Raw genomic sequence first — 20,767 nt, forward strand, 5'->3', positions numbered from 1 at the left:
GGATGGTTACAGAAGCTGCTTCCACAACATTTTGGTGGTTGAATAAACTTGCCACCAGGCAAGAGCTGCAAGTCAGAAAGATGTTCACAAAGATATTGAGAGACACATCCAAAGGTATGAACTTTTGCACGATCGTGACCTTGCACTGTGGATGACAAAATACTTTTTTTAAATTTCAAAAAGGTTTAATCAGCAGGAAATTGACACGTTGAAAGCAGCAATAATGTGTTTTGAGACATAAAATGATCATGAGGGCTCACCAGTCCCATTAAAGCAGCGGTCCTCGTCTCCCCTACACTGTACTGTCTTCTTACACTCAGCAGAAGATAGATCATCACAGGTGAAACACTGAAGGCTGTTTTTCTTCAGATCATCAGGGTCTGAAACAGAACAGGAGACATGACAGAAAATGTACAAGACACAAAGTGACTTATTTTTCTTCACTGTGACCAACATTAGACTGATACTGCATGTGAATGTGATTTAGTGTCTTTGAAAAGAGAAACCTTTCTCTTTACTTACAAGGTATGTCTTCCCTGTTGCAGCCATCTGTGTTACACACATGAATGGATTCAGCCACAAATCCAAAATTGAATGAAAATGCATGCTTTCCTTCAATGTTAGGAGGGGGTGGCACACAGGACCTGGCAGTGATCTGATGGAGAGTCCCATTCTCAGTTCCTGTAAAGTGAAAATCAGACCAAACACTGTAACACAAAATCCCATTTAGAATTGAATAAGTGAATGAATTTAAGGAACAATCACATTTATTTTCACATTTTATACAGATACCTTGTGAGGCAACAGTGATACACCACTCAGTAGTAGAGGCACATGGACGTAAATCCTTTGTATCTCCTTCACCCTGCCAACACTGAAGAGCTTCAGCTGCAAGTTATGAAATAAATCAGGGTGAGTTAAACAATCAGCATGAATCCTGTTTGTTATATAAACACAGATACAGTATTCAAAGCTAATCTGACCACAAATTACATCACACAATGACAGAACGTTATTTAAGACAAAATAAACCAAATAAATTGTCCCCATAAAAGATGTTTCTTCCTTATATTGATAAAGTATATTCTTCTTGGTTTTATGTTAGCTTGGAGATTTCTTTTCTTGCTGTACAGATAATATAACAAACAAATGAAATGATGATGAAACTGAACTTGAACAAAAGTCAGCAGCTGGCAGACAAACAGCAGAGGTAAAAAGTGAGGAGAATGATGAACTAGCTGACATGACAGGTACCTGCAGAAATGCTGTTTTAAGAGTGAGTGAGGTTACCTGTGCTGGAGAGAGTCCAGATGAGAGTGAGAGACAAGAGCAGCTTCATCATGATGAGTAAATCTGCAGATTACAGGACACACCTGTTTAAAAAGAGGAAGTGATGGTAAACGTTTACATACTGAAGGAACTGTATTTCTCTTCTTACAAAAGTCATTACATTTCTCACTGTCAAAAAGCGCAATACACAGTTTAACAAGCCATCAACTCTTTTTTTCTCAACTTTGTCATCTGAAGAAAATGAAAAAAAAAGATAAATAAAGTGTGCTGTAATAAAATACACTGTATATAAAACAAACAAACATTAAACAGCAGGTTAGAATTTGTAATCCAGATCTATTTAGTGATAAAAATGTATCCAAGTCGCTTACACACAAATATTAAATTAGTAATGGATCATAAAACATGGTACACATTTAATAGTGACAGTCTGATACTGGTGACACCTACACCTCAGTATAAAAAGACGACAGGATTCACATCAGAAGTTAAGTTGAATAGAATTGAAGGTAACTATAATTGTGACAAACTAGTGGAGCAGGTAGACTGAAATGCAGAGATTATTCATTTGGATCATTTGGATCAGGCAAAATAAAAGCTGGCTGAGTTGAGCAAAACAGATCACCAGATGAAACCAGAGCAAAATGAACAGCATGGACTGAACTGAACAGAGGATCCAACCAAAACTGAACTGCAAACCAAGATTTAAATGCTGACAGAACTAATAAGAGAATGAGGTGAGTCATTCAAACCAACAAAAATAATTATATAATATATAATATGAATAAACATAAACCAAATAATCAAAAGTACTGGACAGATGCACAGGGAACCAAGAGAACAGAAAACACAAAGTATCCAAAAACCATGAGTCTATGACAATCATATTATAACTATCATAAATGGTATAAAAACATAATTTCATTCAATTCATGTAAATTTAAATCAGCTTTGAGCATCATATCAATAAAATTTCAGAATTATTTTAATAAAACTCACCCAGTCAAAACTCAACTCAGCTCACCCAGTTTGTCAGCCGACAGGAGCACTTATAGCTCTACCAGGGGTGTGTCACTTTCTTTTAACAGGAAAAAGACACAGTTTCACTTCCACTTGTGTTTCTGGTCTGACACAACTTCTTGAGCAAATCATGTTGCAAAAAAGCTGGATCCCATCCAGCATGCTTTCATTGGATTTAACCCCCTCAAATATGTTCATGAAGTGGACAAAATATTAGGAACACCAATATATTGCACCCTAATACACCACTACCACTTATTACGACCTCTGTAATAATCATTAAGTAGAATTATCACCTTTCTGACAATGTCAGCAAAAACCGAAAATGTAGAATTTATGGCCGAGCTGTTGTATTGGATTGCTTTAGATTGCACAGGTATACCTACTGAAGTGGCTGTTGAGTATATTCATATATTGTGTGTGTATATATATATATATATATATATATATATATATATATATATATATATACACAATTAAATCAGCTTTGAGCATCATATCACTCAGTCAAAACTCAACACGCCCAGTTTGTCATCCGACAGGAGCACTTATAACTCTAACAGAGGTGTGTCACTTTCTTTTCACCACTTGTGTTGAGCAAACATGCTTTCATTGGATTTACATAGAGAGAGAGAGAGAGAGAGAGAGAGAGAGAGAGAGAGAGAGAGAGAGAGAGAGAGAGAGAGAGAGAGAGAGAGAGAGAGAGAGAGAGAGAGAGAGAGAGAGAGAGAGAGAGAGAGAGAGAGAGAGAGAGAGAGAGGGATTTCTCAGCAATAGAAACTTACAGACACATATTCAGAAACGGGAAATGAAATGGAAACTAAAATGTATTTAAGTCTATCTGAAGATAATATGAAGCTTCAGTTGTTTGACTGAACACACAACATCTGTCTGTTTGTCCTGGGAGAGGGATTCCTCTTCTTTCAATGGTTTTTAAATGTTGTTTTTTTCCCCTCATTCCATTCAAGTATCCATGAACAAATGATGTTGTATTGCTGTACAGATTGTACAACTTTGAAAAGTATTGACTTGATTTGACTCATTTGTACAGCTGAAGCTTTGTATGAACGTCACATAAACTTTTAAATACATGTTTTATGAGGACTCTGGATTTTGTCCCCAATCATTTACATTGTAAGTGTATTATGAAGGGATCTTCCAATGGTCAGTATGGACAAGAGGAATGATTACTGCAAGAAAAATATGTATTAGTGTTCATTTGTGCTCCTGACTATCAATACATGTTGATAATTGTTGTTAACACATAACATCTAGTTAGAATTTGTAATCCAGATCTATTTGGTGATTTAAAGACAATTATTCAAATTGCTTACATAAAAATATTATAAGTCAACACAGTAAATTGTATAATGTTGGGGGAAAATAAATGACCAACAAAGAAAAGTCAAATAAAAATGGGATCATAAAATGTGGTGGATATTCAGTAGTGAAAGTCTGATGCTCATGACACCTACACCTCAGTACAGAAATGGTATGACAAGATTCATATCAGAAGTTAAGTTGAATAGAATTAAATGCAACTATACTTGTCATAAATAGCAGAGACATGCAGAGACCAGAGGTGATTTTTTAGAGAGGTTTGTCTCGCTTTATTATACAAAGATGCAAGAACTTTGCTCTCCATTATAATGTAAAAGCAACAAAGTCCGATGTCTTAGGCTTCAGGTCCATGCTGTCTTATAACCACAGTGGTGCACTTCAGCACATCACACTTCAAAATGTGCTGCTGTCTATCAGCTCAGTTTGGTCTGTAAATAGTGAAACATCACAGCAACTAGTGTCTAAAATACTTCTGAACATCACATTCAACAATTAGCACCCGCCTGTGAACCCTTCTGCTTTTCTTTTTTATATCGCTGTAGAGTAAAAGGTCATCAACAATTAATTAGATATCAGGGAAAGCAGGTTGCTAAATATTTCTGAAAGAAAGCCAAATACATAACTCCTCACTTTAGCCTTTAAATAGCCACAACTTTACTGATGCAACCAGATATTCTTTCTGTGCTTTGCTTCATTTAAAATGTACTTTACTTGATTTCATGCATTCTATGTATTGTATTTTCATTCATTTATATTAAGTGGGTTTTATTTAGCATCTCTTTACATTAATATTTTGTAAAATGTCCTTTGTTCTTTTAATTACTTTTTTCATGTGGAACACTTGGTGCATATAATGTCTTCATTGTAAAACACTTTGAGCTGCAGTTCTTGTATGAAATGCTGCACACAAATAGAAGTCATAATTATTATTACTATGGTAGATTCACTTCCTTCTTTCACAGACAAGTAGAAGGAAGTTTTTTCACACCTTGAGCTGTGAAAATACACACATGTACGGAGGTAAGAGGGACTCCACAATCTTAAAGTAGAATTATTCACTGAAATCTCGACCGATTTCCAAACGGTTTGATTTGTTAAAAACACACAACCCATGTGAATATATGTTGAAAATTGAGCAATTTTATTTATTTATCTATTTATTTATTTTTATTACAATTGAGCGATGTATGATCACTTTTTAATAGTGCAAACACGTCATTCCTCTACAGACGTAATGCGCTGCAGGAGTGGCCCTGTACCAAGATGGCCGCCGTGTAGGCACGTCGCTCCAATCGACAGCAGCAGTCAACGCAGCGTCTATGTCTATGTTCACGTGCATGGCAGGTTTCTCTCTTGGGGAGGGGCTTTGACAGCAGAGAGGAAGAAGGAGGAACTGAAAAGTTGTGCTCATTCAAATTTCCAATTAATAAATGATAATAAGATAGCAGGGAATGGGGGGCGAAAGTAAGGGTGAAAGGATAATATAGCCTGATATGTAAAATATAAATTTAAATAATTACATTTTTCATATTTTGTTGCAGTGGATTTGTAACAAAAACAGGTCATTTTACATTAAAAACTTTGAGAGATATGGACTTGATTTGACTCATTTGGATGGCTAAAGCTCTGTAAACCCTTCAAGTAAACTTTTAAATACATTTTTGCACAGCAATCACCTACATTTAATGTGCATTGTGAAAGGATCTCCTGATGGTCAGTGCAAATAGAAAGAATGATTACTAGAAAAATATTCACGAGTGCTTATTTGGGCTCCTGTATCAATCAATAATTGTCATAATATTTGTGTATTTCACTGGTAGGATGAATACATGCAAATACACATACAGTATCTCTTCTTTAAATGTCACAGATTTAAAGCCACTGAAAGGTTTGTTTAAAATTTTAAAGATCAGAATAACTCACCAAAATGTGGTTTTAATATCTCACCTTGTTGAAGATGTACACTTCAGGGTGTGTCAATCACAATAAAGCAATAAAGCACATTTCAGACGACACCTATCAGTGTTCAGAGGTGCAATAGACAAGTGATATTAGCCTCAAAGCCGTTTACTTATTATAGTTTCAATCTTAAAAGGCAAAGGTATCAATGGAAGATGTTCCGATGCCTCAGTTAGACCACTTGAGTTCAGACTGCTTCAGCATGGTTTCAGGTTTAATCCATCTATTATAAATGAAGTGCCAACAACTGACCAGCAGATGGTGCCATTGTATCTGTATCAAAAGCTTCCAGACAGTAACCCATTTTCTACATAGCCTTTCACTTAACATAGCCTACAATAGACTCTGTAGATTTGTCCTTGGATGCCCTTTTCTTACCCATCACTGCACAATGTACACTAGACTCAACTGGCCATCACTAAATATGAGAAGACACATGCACTGGTTACAGCTAATATACAAATGCATTTACTTTAATTACCCATCCTATCTACAGCAGTATCTTACACCATATACAACAAGTTGTCATATTAGACATTCATCGCAGAACCTTTTTTTCTGTTCCCAATGTCATCAAATCATTTGGTAGAAGAGCTTTTATGTTTAAAGCACCAGCAGATTGGAACAACCTCCCTGCTAAGATCCAGTTCCTCTCTTGGTATTTTCAAGCATGCTCTGTCTTCTCATCTCATGGTGACCTGTTCCTGTTTTCACTGAAGATGCATTTCTGATTTATTGAACCGGTACTAATCATTATATACTGTCATTTTATTCTCAGTGTTGACCATGGTTGCCTTACTATGGTTGTTTTGTTTTGTTCCCAGGGTAGTTACAGTAACTGTGGTTTGTCCTTGTTTGCATTATCATTTATGTCATTTATGTGCATTATTTATTGAGAGTTTACAGTCAAAAGTATATCTTATATGGTTGACAGTGGTGTGAAAGTGTGTAAAGGACATTGGGAATCAGGAAATCTGTGCAAAATGTAGAATAATTATTTGGAGGGTTAGGCTTAGAGTTATAGGGTTATTTTTGGTCATCATTAAAAATAAAAGCCCAAATGGAAAATTAAATAAGATAACAATAAAGAGTTCATTATTATTATGATTATATCATTATATTAATAAAGTTCTGAACTACAGCAATTACACTGGGAATAATCAGGCCATAATTAAACTTATAACAAAGATCTTTAAATTGGACCGCTTGTCAACTTTTAATTTTGCAACTACTACTCTTTTTTTAATGTGAATTATTTTTGATAATGATAATTTTATAGTGAAAATCTGATATGACAGACTACATTTCAGTTTGAAGTTTACTTGCTGACACCACTGGCAACAAGATGTGCTTTGCTTGTGTACCTGAACATTGAACTAAGATGTCTGAATAACCCAATCTTCAGTCTGAATGATGTGGTTCCTATTCACATCATTATTCAAATATTGACAAATACACTTCTTGGTTTGTTTGTTTATTTAATTGCACAATATTTAAACAGAAGGTCACAAACAATAGATACACAGGCATCAATAAAGCTCCCTTAGAAGAAAGTTATATGTCATTAGAAGCTAAATATATCAATAAAATCAACATTCACATGATTATTAGTACAAAATTATTGGATTTTTGAAGTTCAGGATGAAGCTGATGAACAACAGATCAAAATGTTTCATAGTATAATCTAAAATATCATTGTGGTTTTGAATGATCAGTGTAAAGAGAAGTAAGAACAGTTTAAACACCACAAATGTCCCACACCTTTTCCACATCAGATTTATGAGTATGTACAGATTTTTTCAGGACATGATTATCAACATTTTTCTGCTCAGTTGAAGTGCAGTAAATGTTTCCTCTTTGTTATTGGCTCTTACTCTTCCAGATTAGCAAGAAACTCTTCAATTTCTCTACACATGGGATGTCTTCTTCTTTCTTTAATCCCCTCCAGAGCAATGATGCTTCTCTTACGGTAGGCAGATTGTTGGGGTATCTGTGCTGCCATCATGTGATATTTTATTGCCTTGTAGCTTTCCTTTCGATTAAAATGCAAATACTTGGCATAGGAGTTGTAAAGCATCTGTCTGCTTGCAGGTTCCAGATCACTTTCTAGCAGATCCTGGTAAATCTGGTCAGCATCATCCTGGCCATGACTCAACTTTGCATGTATGTTTGCGAGAGCTATTTTTTCTTTAGTTGAAGAATCAGGGTGAAGAGAGATCACTTCTTTATAGAGACTGATTGCTCTGTCTATAATTCTTGGCTCTATGGGATTGTCTTTGTGATGGGAAAATACAAATCTCTTATATTCCTTTTGTGTTCCTATAACCCAGTAACACCAATGTCTTATATTCATTTCGACATTTGCATAATCAGTTTGCAACATTATATTCAGTTTACTGTTGATTGTATTCTTTTACATGATGTTAGTATGTGTTAGAATGCTTAGCGTGACTTTTATATGCCTGTAATGATAATTAAAAGTGTATGTGTTAGACTTTGCATTCCACACTTGTTTGAAGTAGATTTAATGTGCTTTTGACTGTTAGAGGCCACAGTGTTAGAAGGCCAATGGTTTAACACTTGCTCTTTGTTGCAGTAAATTTCTATCCTATGTTATGAGATATTTTGACTAATGTCGAAGGTCGCAAGTGGTGGGAGAGGGAGACTCGTCTAGGAGACAGCACGGGATGGTTCCAGAGGAAAAACAGCCCACCACCTGGCATTCTGATAACATTGTTGATAGAAGATGATTTGTTACTTCTTAAGTATAAAACTTGAGCTCAGAGGACTGCCCTCTGAGCATTTTTCTTTGCACGGTTGGTAGCTGTGTGTTGTTGATTTGCTCCTTCTTGCAAGAATAAAAGTAACTTTGACTTTTGAATTTGGTTTCAGCCTCAGTCTTGTAATTAATTTTTCTATCATATTGGTCCTTCGAGAGCCGGATTCAACATCTCTGCCTCCATCCAGGTGCGCTGAACCCCCGGGGGGGGGAGTGAGACACTCCTTCTGCTACAAAGTCCTCCGCCCTGTCCTCTAAAGACGACAGTTTGGAAACATTGGAGGCCGGTGTCAACTGGAGAGGAGGCAGGGTGACGAAATCCTAGAGAACCAGACTGAGACGATCAAATTCAGGTCGGTAAAGTTGCTTTTGGGAAAAATCACCTGGGGTGATTTAGCCCAGTTCAGTGTCAGTGAAATTGAACTAGAGGCTTTTCAAAGTCTGTGGGAAGACTAATGAAATAAACTACCTAGCCGGTTTCTCTTTGAACACTTTGGATAAGTGTGTGCCGAAAGGGCAAAATCTTTGAGCCGCGGACACCGCTGAGGGCAAGAAAAGATAGAAATCTTTGAGCCGCGGACACCGCTGAGGGCAAGAAAAGATAGATTATTGCAATAATAAGGTTAATTGTTGTCATTGTCATTTTTGTAGTGTCGTTGTTAATTGTTGTTGTTGTTTCGTTGTTTTTGTTGAAGAGACACAGTAGTGAGAAGAAGACTACATGGGGTCAAGCCACTCAAATGAGGAGGGGCAGTATGAGGGAGATGTGAAATTCATGCATGGCACAGATAAGAATAGTGTGCGTCATTTGAAAAAATGGAAGAAGAAGTATGAGTTTAAGGGAACACTGGAAGTGTTGGGCTGTGCCAATTTGGTGGCAAGCATCAGAAAGGATTGTGAAGATAACCCAAAAAGAATGAGAAAGGCAGGTTATACAGAGGCAAAAGCTTGGTTAGAGGAAGCAAAAAAGAGACAGGCAGGAATGGAGAGAGCCAAACAATCAGAGGTTTTGAAGAAACAATATGAACAAGACCTGATTGAAATAAAGGAAAGAACGGAACAGTTGGTAGTGCTGAGGAAAAAGCAAGAACAGGAGATTAGTGAAATAAAAAACCAAGATGATAACACTAAACAATGTTCTCTCCATTTTTCTGAGAGTGACTATGACGAGGAAACAGTGCTGAGACGGAGGCATGAACATCTCGCTCCGGATCCTCCACCTCCCCCCTACAACCCAGCACGGGCCGTCGAACCCGCCACCGCACCTCCTCCCGACCCCCGACCTCCTGAACCTCGACCCCGTCGCTGCCTAAGCTCAGAGCGCACACATCCCTCCCAATCTGTGGCATACCAAATCCTCAGACCGAGGAGAAACAGCCTACAGGAGGGCCAGCGAGAGGCCCAGCAGCATGCAACAAGATCGGGTAAGATATTTAATGATGCTTATCCTATGATTGAAATGCCTAACCCCAGAGCAGGGGAAGAGATGGCAGGGGGTGGAGGGGCAGTCCATCCTTCAACCATGTTAGTGTATAGACCGTGGAACCAGGCTGACGTTATTAGAGCGACAGAGGGGATAAATCACCCAAGAGAAAATCCTGGTGAATGTATCCGCCAGCTTCGCCAGCTGTTTCAAGGCTATAAAAGTCACTTATTGGAGGTAGAAGCGTGTGTAAAGAGAGTGATAGGAGTAGATTGGTGTCTGATAAATACAAATTGGAACCCTGTTGATGCACAACAGGCACCAATGACACATGATCACCCAGATTATGTGACACGCTTAGATGGCCTCCTCAATAATATTCGAGATGCATTTGCCAAAAGAGCTGATTGGACAAAAATATATGATTGTAGGCAAGGTGAGAATGAGGAAGTCATGCCTTACTTTGCACGACTGAAGGTGGTGTTTGACGCAAATAGCGGAATCACAGTCGCTAATATAAATGATGAGGAATCTCCTTATAACCAACAGCTAAAGACTGCCTTCTTACAGGGACTGCGACCTGACATTTCTGGGTTTGTAAAACAGCACCTGGTGGGATGGCAGTCAGGCTCAGTGAAGACTGTTAAAGAATATGCTGTGCATGCTGAGAAGGCTTTAAAAGAAAAAGCAGAGGCAAAACGTGTGAAAAAAGAAAAGAAAAATGAATCATATGTGACTGATCTTGTTTCTTCTCTCTCTGAAACACTCTACCGAGGCAATTCGGCAGGGAGGGGCGGACACGGAGGACGAGGAAGGAGGGGTAGGAGGGAACGGAGGAGAGGTGGGACAAGAGGCGGAAGAGGAGGAAGTGATGGATCCTGTTACATCTGCGGAAAGATGGGCCATTGGGCCAAGGAATGCCACTCCAAAAAGGACGGCCCCGAGGGTGAAGCAGTGGGAGGAGGAGTGGGGGGATCCGACGAGTGGGCATGACTGTCCGGCTCAGTGACTGCAGACAACTCAGGTCATGCAGACACACAAACACAAACACACACTCACATAGTTGAGGAGGCAGAGGACATTCTAAATTTGGAAACAGTAGAGATGTTGTTAAATTGTGATGAAAGGCCAATGATAACTCTCTCTGTAGGAGGAAAAAAGATAAAATTCCTATGCGATTCAGGCGCTTGTAGAACAGTGATTATCTCTTCAGAACAGTTGAAATTGCCTCTGTCAAAAAGAGTAATCCTTGTCAAATCAGCCACTGGACACTTGTGTTCGGAACCATTGACCATTCCCACTCTTATTGAAGATCCCGAAACCAAAAGGAAGGTTACTCTTCCCATAGCAAGATCAGCCCTCTGCCCTGTTAATCTACTGGGGAGAGATGTAATGATTGAGCTAGGAATAGGAGTAATACCAACACCAGGGGGTATGAAAGCAGTAAGGGTGGGAGAGACGGGGTTAAATGTGTTGGAGGGACAACTAGAACCAAATTATTTGTACAGTCTGGACCTAGTGACGACTGGGCCCGGTTCTGTTACCAGTGAGTTGGAAAAACTAGCTGTAGACAAAACTTCTCCAAGAGCACAAAAACAAAGCCCCCAGAACATGCATTGTACCATGCTGTATAACCACATCCCAGGGCCAGATAAAGACTTTGAAACATTCTTTTTCAAAAAGCTAAACAGCAAGCTAAAACTCACTAATCTATATTGGGACACAACGGGATTCATGGGGGTTGTGTGTTCTCTCCTTGAAGAAGACAGAAAGCTGTATCAGGGTGGCAGAACACCTCATGTTTCCTTGGCAAAGCCAGAGCAGGCCAGATGGGGGGATGTGGGAATGTTTGTAACAAAGGTTGAAATGTCAAACATGCAGTGGGTACCAGTAAGCAGTGATCCTGATGTATACTATTTGCCAGGATTACAAACTTATTGTAAGAAATTGAACTGGGTTACACAGGCAGTAAAAGCTGTACACCTGACAGAAAAGCCAAAACAGTACTGAGAAATGCTCAGCCTGACTCCAGAAGAGGAGGGGGAGCTTAAAAAAATACCATTGACATTATGGTCTGCGGGCCCAGCTGATGTAGGATTAATGAAAGACACACTGCCTATATCAATAACACCTAAAGGTTCGCATAGACCTTATCAGAGACAATATCCATTAAAGCAGGAAGCGATTGAGGGCATAACACCGGTTTTTGAATCTTTGTTAAAATCAGGGGTCATCAGGCCATGTCCAGACTCACCATGTAACACTCCTCTATTTCCTGTAAGGAAGGCAGCCCCTTCCACAGGATGGAGAATGGTGCAGGATTTACAAGCAGTAAACAAAGCTGTAATTCCCAGAGCTCCCATAGTGCCAGATCCACATGTACTGCTAAATGACTTAGAACCAAAATCAAAATACTTTTCTGTAATAGACATAGCAAATGCTTTCTTTTCGATACCTGTGCATCCAGATAGTCAATTTTGGTTCTGTTTTCAGTTCAAAGGGAAAAAATGGACATGGACTCGAATGCCTCAAGGTTACTGTGAAAGTCCAACCATATTTTCACAGGCCATGCAAAGCAATATTTCTAAATTTACCCCACCACAGGGAAGTCAGATTTTATTGTACGTAGATGACATTTTGCTCACCTCAGAAACAGAAAAACAATGTAAAGCTGATACTTTAGCGTTGTTACTGTTCTTGGCACAGCAAGGCCATAAAGTAAGCAAAAATAAACTACAACTGTGGAAAACTGAAGTAAAGTATCTAGGATACAATTTATCTCAAGCAGGTAGATCCCTAGATACTAAACGAAAAGAAGCAATCTTAAAGGCTCCAAAGCCGTTAACTAAAAGACAAATGATGTCATTTTTAGGAATGACTAACTTCTGCCGAGCATGGATCCCAAATTATGCTGAGGTAGCTAACCCTTTGTCTAAGTTGATATATGGTGAACAGATGTCAGCACATGATAAAATAAAATGGACCACAGAAACAGAAGAAGCTTTTGTGAGACTAAAACAAACATTAACAGGTTCATCTGTATTAGGATTGCCTAATTATGAGAAACCCTTTGTGCAAACAGTAGACTGTAGGGAGGGATTTATGACATCAGTGTTAACTCAAGAGCATGGAGGAAAACAGAGGCCTATTGCCTTTTACTCCTCCCAATTAGATCCTGTTGCTAAAGCTATGCCTGTTTGTGTCCAAGCTGTGATTGCTGCTTCACTCGCAGTGCAGGCTTCAGCACCAGTTGTACTATTTAAACCGTTGACGCTAAAAGTACCTCATGCAGTATCTGTTTTGTTATTGCAAAGTAAAATAACTTTCATGTCACCAGCCAGACATTTATCATGTATGACTGTTTTGCTTTCACAACCACATTTGACTATTGAGAGATGTAACACTTTAAATCCATCCACGTTGTTACCTACAGCCATGGATGGTGAACCGCATGACTGTGTAGCTGAGACTGAAAGGAAAGTGTCAGCCAGACAAGACTTAACTGATGTTCCTTTAGAGGATGCTGACATTGTAATGTATGTTGATGGTTCTTGTAAAAAGAACCCTGATGGCACAAATGCTACAGGTTATGCTGTAGTGACACAAGATACAATTTTAAAATCAGCACCTCTGCCATCACACCTGTCTGCCCAGGCAGCTGAGATAATTGCTTTGACTGAAGCATGTAAATTAGGGAAAGATAAAAAGGTGACAATTTACACTGACAGTAACTACGCTTTCTCTACAACACATGTTTTTGCACAACAGTGGAAAAATAGGGGTATGGTGACTTCAACAGGTAAAACAATACTGCACAAGGACTTAATTTTGCAGCTACTAGAGGCAATACAATTGCCATCTAAAATAGCTATCTGTAAATGTGCAGCACACACCAAAGGGACTGATCCAGTCTCTATGGGTAATCAGAAAGCTGACGACGCAGCTAAAGCAGCTGCCCAAATAAAACAACATGAAACGCTGATAACCTGTGATATTTCACACCTAAATCATGACATTTTAAAAGATATGCAAAGCACTGCACCTCCACGAGAAAAAGCAACGTGGAAAACTAATGATGCGAAACAAGATGACCAAGGGTTATGGAGATGACCTGCAAATAAATTAATATTGCCAAAATCATTATATAGATACGCTGCTATTTTGAGTCATGGATTGAATCATGTCTCAACAGGAGGGATGGTATCTATAGTTAATATGGCATTCACCACATATGGTTTTACAAATTACTCTAAAAAATTTTGTGCAGCATGCACCATTTGTGCTAAAAATAATCCACAAGGGAATTTCAGACCACCACAAGGGAAAATACCTGAAGCACAATATCCTTTCCAAAAGATATGTATGGATTTTATTGAACTGACACCATGTGAGGGAAAGAAATACTGTTTGGTGATAATTGATATGTTTTCAAAATGGACTGAAGTGTTTCCAACAAAACATCAGGATGCATTAACAGTAGCAAAAGCGTTAACAAGAGATATTATCCCTAGGTTTGGAATACCAGAGATCATGTATAGTGATAATGGAACACATTTTGTAAACCAAGTGATACATCATCTTGCATTGGTGTTTGGCATAAGTGTAAAAAATCATTGTGCGTATCATCCACAGTCAGCAGGGCTAGTGGAAAGAACCAATGGTACTATTAAATCAAAATTAAAGAAAACAATGACAGAGACAGGGAAGAATTGGATGTATTGTCTTCCGTTGGTTATGCTAAACATGCACATTCTTCCAGGGGTGAGAGGGATTTCACCATTTGAGATATTATATGGAAGACCTTACACATTGCCAGAATTAAAACCATTTATTCGAGATGACAGTGAAATGGAGGCAACATTAGCTGACTATATGGCAAAAATGTTAAAGAGACAAGCTATTACGTCCTCCGTCATCTCTCCTTCACAGGAAACAGCTGACCAGGATCCACTTCTGAAACCTGGTGACTGGACATTCATAAAGGTCATAAAGAGGAAGTACTGGCACTCTCCAAGGTGGGAGGGACCATACCAAGTGCTCCTCTCAACACCGACAGCGATAAGAATAGCTGAGAGAACTTCCTGGATACACTTATCACATTGTAAAAAGGTGAAAGAACTGTCAGACTAGAGTTTGCCGTGATTACCTGTCTAACCTGTTTTCCCTGTTTCCTCAGCGGACCATAAAGACCGGCTGCAAAGGGGGGCTGTTGCTCTAGGCACGTTCCTCTCAAACCGGTGAAGAATCAGGCTGTTTTCCAAAAAGTGTCCTGGGGAGTAGAAGGGGGACGGGAAGGAGGGTTCTTGGGGAAACCTAACTGCTGAAGTTCTGATTGGCAACCTTAAGGTAACTTTGCATCACCAACACCATGCAGCCTAGACCTTGGCATCCTTACCGACACCCAGGGCTTTGTGGCTTGAGAGGGACCAATTGTGTTTTCATAACTTTAAGCCTCATAGTTGTGATGACCGTGTCAAGCTTGACTGCTTTATACGAGTCTTACCATGAGCTTAAGGGAGGAAACCAGACTAACATTACTGGACTAAGACGACCGACTAGGGCTCTCGCACAGGATGACGATGTAGCCGGAGAGGATAATCTGTGGTACAAGACAATACATCTCTTCACAAGGAAGGTGGGGGTCAATGAGAGCTGCTATGTGTGTGCGCAGTGGCCACACTCAGCTGGGTATACAGTACCTGTGATTCCCCGGCCTCTGAATGTATCTGAAGTGATGGGTGTACTGATGGCATTTGCTCTCACTAACACCACAGACGTGACAGACACTAACAAGTCTAAGAATATGACACACATGAAAGTATGTAATCTTGCACAACCTCTGAAACTTTTGAATGCCTCTGTGTCTGACTGCAGTGGGAGGGAGATAAGGGGGATGAATATGTCTGGATGGGATCCTATGGTATTTAACCCTTTGTTTGAAGTTAACCCCACTTGGCTTCCAGCAGGAGGTGTGTGTTTTCAGAGACGATGCAGGAAATCCACTTACTATCTGGGACGGGCCCATTGTAATGTGACTGTGCAGGCCACTTGCGGGAGGAGGAATGGCTCCACCTCTCCGTGTTTGATGAGCAGGCCTCTCCTCGAGAAACTGAATCTGACTCGAGAGCTCCTCTCACCTGGAGATAATGGTAGCAGTAGTTTTACAGCTATTATGCCTGATGATAGTGGTTTTGGTAGCCTCACTGAACATGTATGGGTGTGTGGGAAACATGTGTATCAAGCGCTAAGACCCCAATGGTGTGGAAAATGTTTCTTAGCTAAATTATTCCCACACATGACTGTGCGCAGCACTCTTACCTATCACCACACACACTATAGCCACTTCTACAAGTCATCTGCCCAATCTAGACAGCGCAGGGAGACAGACACTCAAGCCGTGCGCATTTCCGGCGGAGTGAAATTTCTGTCTGGGATTCTGCCATGGTACGGAACTGTAAATAATGCACACCGTCTCGATGAGATTGCTGTAGAAGTAGAAGACTTGACAGCCCAGACGGTGGAAGGTTTTAGTGCCATGGCAGCTGAAATGAAGGCGCTCAGAAATGTTGCTGTACAGAACAGAATGGCTCTTGACTTGACGTTGGCAGCAAATGGTGGTGTATGTCATGTGATCGGAGCTGAGTGTTGTACGTATGTCCCTGACTATTCTGATAATATGACACATGTTGTTTCACATCTGAATGATCTTTTGGCCAGTGAGAAAGCCCTCGACCTGGAGGAGACTAGAGGATTCGATTTGTGGACGTGGCTGACAACAGGAGGGTGGAAAGCTACACTTCTGAAGTTGATAACACCTGTTTTAGTGTTTCTGATGACATTTATTGTCTTTGCATGTTGTGTGTTGCCTTGTCTGAAAGTTCTGATATCCAAGACAGTAGGTACGCTGGTGGGGGGGCACATGCTGCAGACCGCACGACCAGCTCCTGATGAGGATGATGTTTGGGAATTGCTCAAACCTGGTCGCCATGCCTCACCCTGCTATGCTGACATCTACTTCACTGAGACTGACGTTGACCTCTTTACTGAGAACTGACTTGATGGCATGATGACTCACATACTGAAAATCGTGAGAAGTGGTATTGGTGATGACAAATGTTTACTAAAACATAGCCTAAATAAGCAGTTGAATAAGAGGGTGTAAATACATTTTATTTCATGCCTTTTACTGTTATTTGTGACTATATACACTTTGCAAATAACCATGTGTGCTTTATATTTTCCAGGAGGATTTATACAGTGGAAACTTGTATAAACAGGAGGGAATGATGGGAAAATACAAATCTCTTATATTCCTTTTGTGTTCCTATAACCCAGTAACACCAATGTCTTATATTCATTTCGACATTTGCATAATCAGTTTGCAACATTATATTCAGTTTACTGTTGATTGTATTCTTTTACATGATGTTAGTATGTGTTAGAATGCTTAGCGTGACTTTTATATGCCTGTAATGATAATTAAAAGTGTATGTGTTAGACTTTGCATTCCACACTTGTTTGAAGTAGATTTAATGTGCTTTTGACTGTTAGAGGCCACAGTGTTAGAAGGCCAATGGTTTAACACTTGCTCTTTGTTGCAGTAAATTTCTATCCTATGTTATGAGATATTTTGACTAATGTCGAAGGTCGCAAGTGGTGGGAGAGGGAGACTCGTCTAGGAGACAGCACGGGATGGTTCCAGAGGAAAAACAGCCCACCACCTGGCATTCTGATAACATTGTTGATAGAAGATGATTTGTTACTTCTTAAGTATAAAACTTGAGCTCAGAGGACTGCCCTCTGAGCATTTTTCTTTGCACGGTTGGTAGCTGTGTGTTGTTGATTTGCTCCTTCTTGCAAGAATAAAAGTAACTTTGACTTTTGAATTTGGTTTCAGCCTCAGTCTTGTAATTAATTTTTCTATCACTTTGTATGAATAAATCCTCCATTTGTAGCAGTTTGCAGCACACCACTTGAGATGATGTTTATCTGGATGTCTTTCCAGAGCCTCCTCTGCCAAATCAATAGCCTTGTCCTCAGATACATAGATTCTGTACAGTGTTAATAATGGTCTTATACCACTGTACCTGCTTAGAGGCTTTCTCAAAACCTTTTCAGCCAACTCATGTGCTTCATCTTCAATTTTTCTTCCCGTCTTTGCACATGCCTTAAGGTACAGAGCAGCAAGGTACAAGTTGTCTGGATCGTGTTCTTTGGCGATTCTCATTTTCTCCAGGATGTTTTCATCCAGTAGTCTGTCACCATGCCCATAAATATTCTCTAAAACTATGACATGACTGGTCTGCCACTCCACCATTTCTGGCTGCATCCTGATGGCTCTCTCGAAGTAATCTACAGCCATCTGTGTTTTGTCTCTGCCAAACTTCATCAGGGTCCAAGCTTTTTCAGCGTAGATCTCTGGATGGAACTCATCCTCTGATGGAGATGGGTATTCTTTCAGCAGGGTGTCGACCTTTGACAGGTAAGTCTGACTCTCTGCTTGTTCTCCCTGCTGGTAGTGCCACCAAGCCAGATTCCCATAGTTCACCACCAACCAGGGACCTTCATCTGAGCCGGTGTTTCTCATGTGGCGGAAGGCCTCTGCAGCCCTGCTGAAGAAACACTGGGCATCTTCAGTGAAGCCCAGCTGGTAGTGAATGTACCCCTGCAGGTTGTAAGTGTGACCCAGCCAGCTGTTTCCCTCCTCAGTGGCAATGTCCTCCAGTATGTCCCTGAAACGGAACAGTTCAGACCTGCTGGGGTCCAGGTCCCAGGTGAAGTGGCACTGCAGGGCCCCAAGTTTGGCTTCCATTGTCATCTGACTTTGAGCAGCACTAATGGAGAAGAAAAAACACTAATATCACACAACACATATGCAGTATGGTAATATGATCAGTGAGTTAAGGAGAGGGGGAGAAAATAAAGAAAGTGGAGAAATAAAGAAATAGGAGCAAATTAAGGAGGGAATGGAATGAAAAAGAGGGAATGGAGAGCTGATAACAAAACAACTGTCTGTAGATATTATATAATGAACATATTAAGAGTGTTGATTATAAATGTGAAATGCAGCCACTCACCTCATCATGTAGCTGTTACCTGGACTCAGTTGTTCTCTAATGAAGTTTTTGCTGTTTATAAACACTTGTGCTTTGGGTGTAGCACCATTAAATCAATAATGATATAATATATCATGCTGTACATGACGACATATGGAGGACTGACTTTGGACTTTCCCAATAATAGAAACCTACGGCTACATGTGTGCACACAAAAAACCTTCATGGAGCTCAGATGATAACTTTCACATTCTAAGAAATTATTTTGAAATAAATATCTGAAGGTGTGGCAGTTGTGTCAGAGAAAGGTAAAGAAATAAAATATAACCTTTGTCCCCTCCAAGTTTTTATACCAATTAATTTGATGTCATTATAAGATTATTTTGAAACAGTCTTCTTAGTTCACTTAGTCTTTATTTATTTACTTAGTCTTTATTTATTTATTTTATTTATTTTCTGAACAATCATTCAAATAGTAAAAAAACAATTATATATATACGTAGTGTGAGGTCTATTGACAATGAAAATAATGCTATGATTGTACTTGTCCGCTTTCTGTGCAAAACAGAACTGTACAATAACAAAGTACAATAGAGATTTAAACAAATAAAAGTCTTAAAACTAAATTTTGACACAGAGTTAGTGATAGTGTACTTCAGCTAAATCAAACCAATAAAATCAAATGATGTATGTCCAAATGATATGCAGTATATCTGTGACATTTGTGACAATTGGACAGTTTTCAGATTTGCCTGGTTGGTTAGGTTTAGGGTTAGTACAACCACCTCAAAGTTGGAAGAAACCTCTTTGTGGATTCCAGCATTACACTTAAAACAGCATGTAAGTGTTTCAGTAAAGGTAACAATAGCATAATGAAAGAAATTACAAATAACAGTTTTCCATAAAAAAGCAAAAATAAAAAATTTGCAAGGTAAGCAAAATGAATTTAAGGTATCAAAAGTACTCATTATGGAAATTGTCTCAATTTAAACTGATATATGTATCATATGCTACAGTATATGATACTATTATATACTATATTAGTACTATTATAATATTAATACTGATTCATTGATGTGCATTTTAATGTTGTTGAAGTAAAGCATATTTTAATAAGTTATGTTGTTGCGTAAATCTATAATATTGTATATTTCATATTGATCAAAAAAGTAGCTAGTAACTATATCCTTCAGATGAATGTGGTGCAGTAAAACGTGTAATATGTCCCTCTGAAATATTACAGTATATGATACATAGTACATGATAGAATTATAGAAGTGGAATATTTCCTCAAAATTGTACTAAAGTACTTAAGTATTTTTTTTAAGATTATAGGGAATATATCTTTAAAACAAACAAACAAAAATAAATCATGAACTCTTCTGACCTGGTTTTGTTTTTCAAGAAATTCGTTGTGGAAGTCTTTATCATTCTTCCTCGATACTACATATCATGCTTCATTCAGGTGAATATCATCAGATAACACAATATTTACCTGTATTGACACACTGGTGACTCACGGCTGATAATCCTGCACTCCCACACACTGCAAACATGTACTGATGGTTGGTTGGAAATTCACATTCACATTTCCTGTGAAGTGAAACACAGTCTGAACACTGTAACACAGAAATTCCTTTTGAAAAAAAAAAAAATTTAAAGATTGAGAACCCGTCCTTTAAAATTGGCAGTAGTTTTGATGTTTGCAGCAAAGCTATGTAGAGAAGATACATTTCTTGTGAATTAACCACCAAAACAAACTTTTAGAAGATTTAATGTTGATTATTTAATGGTATTAGTATCATGTACAAGTTTCTATCTACACACTTTGTGATTACATTCAGGTTATAAATCATATTAATCATTACACATTCCCCATCAGATCACTACAAAGCTTAC

At 38.9% G+C, this 20,767-nt stretch overlaps 1 protein-coding gene across 1 annotated transcript; it reads right to left on the reverse strand.

Annotated features, from left to right (window-relative positions):
* Positions 1 to 7,480: 7,480 nt before the first annotated feature.
* Positions 7,481 to 18,894, reverse strand: LOC128362325 (interferon-induced protein with tetratricopeptide repeats 1-like). The gene is made up of 3 exons (XM_053323066.1): positions 18,890 to 18,894; positions 17,748 to 18,646; positions 7,481 to 7,893 (listed from the first exon to the last, which is right to left on the reverse strand). The coding sequence occupies exons 1-3, from the start codon at positions 18,892 to 18,894 to the stop codon at positions 7,481 to 7,483; spliced, it is 1,317 nt and encodes a 438-aa protein (XP_053179041.1).
* Between the last annotated feature and the right edge of the window lie 1,873 nt (positions 18,895 to 20,767).

This window comes from Scomber japonicus, chromosome 7, assembly GCF_027409825.1.
Source record: "Scomber japonicus isolate fScoJap1 chromosome 7, fScoJap1.pri, whole genome shotgun sequence".
NCBI lineage: Eukaryota > Metazoa > Chordata > Actinopteri > Scombriformes > Scombridae > Scomber > Scomber japonicus.